At 50.1% G+C, this 6534-nt stretch overlaps 1 protein-coding gene across 1 annotated transcript; it reads right to left on the bottom strand.

Moving 5' to 3' along the window:
* LOC100903638 (hippocampus abundant transcript 1 protein) lies at positions 1-5070 on the bottom strand. The gene is made up of 9 exons (XM_018641945.1): positions 4356-5070; positions 3520-3615; positions 3231-3421; positions 2722-3058; positions 2321-2619; positions 2109-2230; positions 1840-2012; positions 1550-1719; positions 1-1443 (listed from the first exon to the last, which is right to left on the bottom strand). Exons 1-9 carry the CDS (start codon positions 4428-4430, stop codon positions 1266-1268), a joined length of 1641 nt encoding a protein of 546 aa, XP_018497461.1. The 5' UTR covers positions 4431-5070; the 3' UTR covers positions 1-1265.
* Positions 5071-6534: the final 1464 nt, after the last annotated feature.

Raw genomic sequence — 6534 nt, 5'->3', positions numbered from 1 at the left:
TTTTACTAGAAACATAAGTTTATTACTCGAATTCTCGCAATTTTATAACCGACCTAGTATCTCCAGCTTTCCATACCTCCAATCACTGGAATACAGCGAAGCATGATCGGCCGGTTGGTGAACGGTCTCTGCGTAGCTGCGAACTATTTCCGTGTCGTTTCTCTTTCGGAGCGGAATCTCTGAGGGCAACAATAAGACTCCCGTAACTCGCATCGACAGCCCTCGTGGATGTCGTTCTTGAAACTCATGTGGGAAAATGAGGGCGCCACCTCCAACGTACTTTAAATGCTCCCGGCGTAGTCGCACCCATGGATTTTTGGGACTCACGCGCAGCTGGAACGACGGCATCACTCGGCGTTGACGTCCAGAAAAACTTCGAGTGCCGTTTATACATATTACATTGTGTTATCAAAAATATGTCGGGACGAATTCCAAGAAGCCGCTAGCCTGTGTGTAATCTTCCACCCGGGGAACATGGTGAGCGACCGAGAGCGTTCACCGACTAACACGGCAGGAGAATCGACGCATGGTTCTATATAAAATTTTATAGAATCGCGAACGTTCCGGGGATAGACTGGAGAGATGCGACCTCATGAGCCGCAGTAACTGTTGCACCAGAAATGCGAATGTACTGCTATCGAATTCCTTCCTTCGAGTACGGAAAATGCTTCAGGGGTGACTGAGCGCGACGCTATAGAAAAAAATAGGTAAATTCTGAACGCATCAAGTCTCACTATTCATCTGGTATGACTCGACTCGATTTACACTCATATTTTCCTTCGTGAACCGGAGTCTCCGCGCACAGAGGTACAGATGCCCTTTACTGCCGAGCATGCATCTGGGTCTAGGGGCACCTCCTTGAAGAGCGCATAAGCGTCTTTTATGCGTCAGATGTTGAAATCAGACCGAGGTCGGGGGAATCAGACTCACACCGGGAAACGACCCTTGACAATGTTCATAGTTGAATAATTCCCCTCGGACGATTCTCTCGCGGGACCCGGCTCATCGCATTATGTACGCCGGATACGTTCACAATTTTTTCACCAGTTCTAGGAGTTGAGATTCGGGCTCCACAATCCGTTCAACGGAGGCATCTCGTCAGACTTCCTAAAAATATGATGACATTCAAAACCCAGCGCGGACAGGACAAAGTCTTCGCGAGGCTCATGCTCTCGTTCCGTCCATGCCTCCGGGCTTCCCGGGAAAACTCTACCGAACACAAGCTTTCTCACGCTTTCCAACACCTAGTACAAGAGACGAACCACCTAAAGGGGATCCGTATGGGCCATTAGGGGAAACTTGACCACGCTCGGGTCACCCCCGCCATACGAAGACTGACGTCGGTGCTTGGTTGACGTCACGCAAGTTATAACTTCATCCGAGCACAATGACTCAGTTCTGTGGTGCTGCGAGCTCGTGGAGAGAGTTCGCGCGTGAGAACTCCTGCGATAGAAACACTTGGATGAGCAAGAGCGCTCATCGATACCTCCCATCGAATAATTTTGTCCGAAAAAGCTAGAAACTCCGAGAATATGCAACTGATTTCTACCTCCTCGAATGTGAATCCTTGAAGTGCCGTTCGGAACCGAAAGCCGAGGGTCCGGCCACGTCTTGCAGTGATTGACAATTACGCGGGGAGTTCTCCGGTATGAACATCGCAACAACCAGAGCTCCGAGAACCATCAAGGCTCCGAAAAGGAAGGGCGGACCGGGGACGACCTGTAGAAGAACGACCGTTGCTCGGTAGAACTCACGATCTGGTCCCGGTTCAAGACATTTCTCCCGTTCAGGTATTCAATGAGCAATTCGTCCGTAAAAATTCCCTCCTTGAAGACTGACCTTAATGGTGGGATTCGCTGCGGATTTTTCGGGTATGGAGGCAGAAACATTGACGAAAAGCGAAGAGTTCTCAGAGAAGTCCGCAGACGTCGTACCATTCAAATTGACGTGGAACAAGTAGAATATGAAGCCGAAGACGGCAGGGCCGAGACCGGTGCACAATCCCCTCATCCCTGCAATAACAAAATCGAAACACAAGTGAGTCATTCACGGTACGAGATCAAGGTAGAGATTTATGACCATAGGTACAGTTGGTATCAAAAATTCACCTGTAATCATTCCTTGGACGAGACCTTGTTTGTGCGGATCCGCGTGGGTCGACACGAATGACGATATAGCTGGGTAGGTGATAGAGCAAATGGATGCCAAACCTCCCGCCGACCAAATCATCCTATAAGATTCGTTCGAGAATCAATTGCCAATCGCGACGCAACGTAAGCCGTGAGAGATGCATATATCTAGAATGCGGAGGAGCGCTCACCATCTTTCGGATCCGAAACCATACCATAGGAGCTGCAGCATCTCGAAAAACAGCCCCACCATGATGGTCCGTTTGTCTCCGACAACTTTCATCATAACCGCCAGAACTAATGTTTGGGCTACCACTGATAGCAAACCAACAACTGCAATGTACAAAGCAACTTCCTCCGGACTAAATCCAATCACGAGTTGCAGGTAGACGAAGAAACAGGAATATTGACCGGATTCCGGTAAATATGAGAGCAACACGGCCACACAGAGCAGCAGTATCATCTGATCCTTGCCGACCCTCCGCAAAGACTGAAAAAAATCACGGACTCCGTGAATTGAAGCGAGGTCGCGACTTGAGAAATGTCGATCGCGAGCGGGTCAGGCACCATCGGAGGCTATCTCGGTACGTACATTGAACGGATCGGCTTTTTCCCAAGACAAGGTTGTGGTCCACGAGATCTTCGCTCTCATGGCCTCCGGCATAGACTCAGGTACACAAAATAATATGAAGACGACATCGATGAGAGCGACAGCGGTCGCCAAGATCACCACGAAATTGTCTGAATAAATTCGAGATAGATAGGCTCCCAAGGCCGGCGATGACACGAGGGATGCGGCGAACGTTGCCGAAACCAGGCCATAGGCTGAGGATCTTTCCTCTTCTGTCGTAACATCAGCTACATATGCGAAGACAACGGAGAATGTAACAGCGAACATGCCAGACAAGGAGATCATCGCGAAGTACCACCTGTAGAGTATGGACAAATAGGAGACCAGTTATATTTGATATCGCCCATACTAGACGACGAAAAACTTGTCTCCTGTAATATTTGAGGCAAGCGAAATGCATCCGTCAGGGGCAAATCGGTTTTGCGCAAAATCTTCATCATATACCTTTCAAGAGACCACGAACTGCTTACCGAGGATTTATCGTCATCAGAGGGATCGGCGCGCAGGTGAAAGCAACGGTTATCAGCAGAAAAAACTTTCTGCCGAGACTGTCGCTGAGGGCACCGATCAATGGTGCGCTCAAGAATGAAAGTAGTCCTTTGATGCCGACAATGAGTCCATTCATGAGGAATGTATGGTCCCGAAAAGTTTCCTTCAGCACCTGCCAGAAGATTCGGATATATCGAGTTCATGATCTTTTCGGCGAAATCGCTCGGTGACTATTTTGTCGATTTAGAGAATCCGCTCAATGGTTCTCACATTGATCATCGGAGTAGTGAGGAGGCCCCAGGAGAAAAACTCGAGGAAAATGACAATCACGGCATGGTAGACGGAAGCTTTCCCGACCCCTGAAACCTGTAGGAAGATATATAGCGTTAATATACCCGTGCAGCCCGACGAAAACTTCACCGGACGGAATTGAGGTATTGACTGGAATTCCTCATAGGAAGGAGTTGGGCAGGCTTACGAGCCGCAAGAATATCGATCTTGACGGTTCTCATGACCGTCACGAAGGTTCTCCGGAAGACCATCCTAGGCGGACTTGACTTCGCGGCCTGGGAGACTAGGAGCTCCATGCCTCAAGTATTTGGCTGTCCCTGCTCAACACTATAATCTGATATTCGAAGCAGAAGGTGGCTCTGTTTCTCCTCGATGCGAACTTGAACCGCAACATTGCGCTCCTCGGAAACCGAGTCATTCTCTTGACCCGCAATGCTAGGAGGAAGATTGTCTCGCGATTCAGGAATAGCCTTGCCGGGAGTTGTGAGATGTCTCTTTAGAACTCTTCTGTCGAGAAAAGCGTCAAATCAATGGGTAACAACATCAAAGAGGTGCTCTTCAAAACGGAGACCCCGGTCTGTCTCTCACCGCATCACGTCCACGCTACCGAGATTGAGTGCCGAGCACACAATACATGAGTAGAGGATTTATGGCGAAACTATACAATATCGGTCGAGTTTTCTGCCATCCCACCTGCTTAATTCAGGTGCTCTGGCTAGAGGGGCTGCCTGTTCGTCGCCGACTTAAGGACGCGCTCTCCGCAAAACCGCATTGAGTAGAAAATCGGAAATGCATGTGATAGCGGTTCAACTCACCATAAAGCTCTCGTATCCTCCTTTTCGAGCCTTCATCTGATTGCTTTCACCGTCTGATACAACATCAACAATCATCCCTCAAATCATTTCTTGTCGTATTGTCTGCCGTGGACCAGCGCCACTTGCGAAGCCGACTGAATCGGATAACGGGCAGCGAGAATACTTAAACAACGAGGGGAACGGGCTTGTCGTCACCGACGAACTGCCGTCTATTGCTCTCCTTCATCTCCCTGTGACCATTTCTCTACGATTCACATTCGGAGGAGCTTCGCTCCGGACCCAGTGCGGAGCTCGAACGAGAAGCTCGAGACCAGTTTAAGCTAAGGTCAACAAAATTCAGTGTGATGCGGCCCTTGCTTCATCATCGCACGTATATCCAGTGTTGGAGCGAGACTCTCTTTTCAATATCACACCCGAGATCCAGTATTGCTATATGTGTGCTCTCTCATTCGTCCTGGCCGAGCGGCTCAAATCACGGGGACTATGAACGCGCACATTTTCCGAACATGATGTGTCAGAATCGCGTCGAATGTCATGGAGCGTTCACATATCACACTGGCTCACTGGAACGTAAATTAGACCTCGAACTCGGCCTGCTCGCGAAAACGCTCTCCGAAGGTTCTTCCCGGAAGCACGCACGGATGGAAGCGATCTCGTACAACCGATGACAGATCGCGGGACAAAACCTCGGTGTGAAAATGGAATCTGTTGTCGGGAGAGTGAATTCAATGGTGTCGGTGATCTTTGCTGGGACTTCGAGCGGGATCGGGCCGTCTTCCCGGCTTTGCGGTTCCGACTCTTCGCTCCGGAATCCGGAGAGTCGATTAGAAAACACTCTCTCAGCAGAAACTCGGAACCCATCGAGCTGAGCCATGTAATATACACAAATACTGCACCATGCCCGATTTTCATTGTCCGTGCTGGATGACGTTGAATCCAGGAGCCTTTCCTCTGAGTCTTAGGATACATCGTCTCGATAGTCATCCCGGAGAGCTCACGGCGAGCTTGAGAGCGAGCTTCGAGGCGAGACTTCGAATACAGTAGAACCTCGTTATAACGGACCCGGACATAGCGGACACCCGCTTATAGCACACTGAGGGCGCCACCCCTGATCGCAATACCTCCCATGTTAATCTGATCGGATACAACGGACACCCGCTTATAACGGACCATTTTCCACGGTCCCTTGGAGTCCGTTATAACGAGGTTCTACTGTATGTCAATGGACCCGTCTTTCTGGGGTGATCTCCACAGCAGCACCACAAGATACCGCTTCAACTAGCAACGGGGACGATTATAGCCCATTGGCTCGAACTGATTGGACTCCCTCCCGAGGAGTTCGAGGCGAGAGAATTCCCCACGCGAAGCTGCGAGGGGATCTGTATGAACGGATTCGGATTTCTTCAAACTCCCAACCAGAGCACTTTTGGGGCGTTTCCATACCAGACTTCCTCGAGAAATTCTACTCTCGGGGTGTCGATACCATATTATATGCACAAAATGTACTGGTGAGCATCATTCGGTCTCATTCATCACGGAATCGATGCGCCTGGAAGCAATCGGCGAACTTGAATCTTTGACTCTATCTCGCACAGAGTGAAACTCTCCGGGAGATCTCTTCTCATGCTCGGAAAAACGCTACTCCACAGAAGTGTTGCTGGTTCGACGGGCTGCTGGGCCGGTCCCTCTTCTGAGCCGCACAGAGAATCACGGACCACTCACCGGAGCGCTGTTTTCTCGAAACTCAAGCTCTATGCGCCCTCGTCATTCGCTCTCGTGGCGGGGGCGATCGACTGGGAAATCCACCAGAACTGGAATGATTTTCTCATGCGCGGAATGCGTTGGCAATCTCCATCTAATCTACTCGACGGGACCTCTACTCTTGGAGAGGCATCTCGGTCCTGGGAGGGAGATTCCGAGCCGATCGTGCACATCACTCATCCCCAGCTCCACGAAGAAGCAAGCGACTGCAATTTTTGAGCTTTGGCCTCGTCTCCCGAAGGCTTCTCCCGAACAGAAAGAAGAGCCACGCTCTGATCCACATCACGGCCGCCATGGCTCTCGCGGTGAACTATCCACTAGGGATGTAGAGACCCGAAATAAGACTCGTTTTTCTCTTGAAAAAAATATGTTCTGCAATTAATTTTTGGCAGAAATCAGTGCGAGAGAGCTGGTTGCT

Source organism: Galendromus occidentalis, unplaced genomic scaffold (genome assembly GCF_000255335.2).
Source record: "Galendromus occidentalis unplaced genomic scaffold, Mocc_1.1 scf7180000076384, whole genome shotgun sequence".
NCBI lineage: Eukaryota > Metazoa > Arthropoda > Arachnida > Mesostigmata > Phytoseiidae > Galendromus > Galendromus occidentalis.
The sequence above is the reverse complement of the archived record's forward strand: the minus strand, read 5'-3'. Positions and strand labels throughout refer to the sequence as shown.

What these genes read in the sequence shown, in the direction of transcription:
- LOC100903638 (XM_018641945.1), bottom strand. Translation starts at nt 4,430, where the DNA reads ATGATTGTTGATGTTGTATCAGACGGTGAAAGCAATCAGATGAAGGCT. An exon ending in TCACTACTCCGATGATCAAT is followed by an intron (nt 3,422 to 3,519) that starts GTGAGAACCATT and finishes ATCTTCTGGCAG; the next exon opens with GTGCTGAAGGAAACTTTTCG. An exon ending in CAGCGAATCCCACCATTAAG is followed by an intron (nt 1,720 to 1,839) that starts GTCAGTCTTCAA and finishes GTTCTTCTACAG; the next exon opens with GTCGTCCCCGGTCCGCCCTT.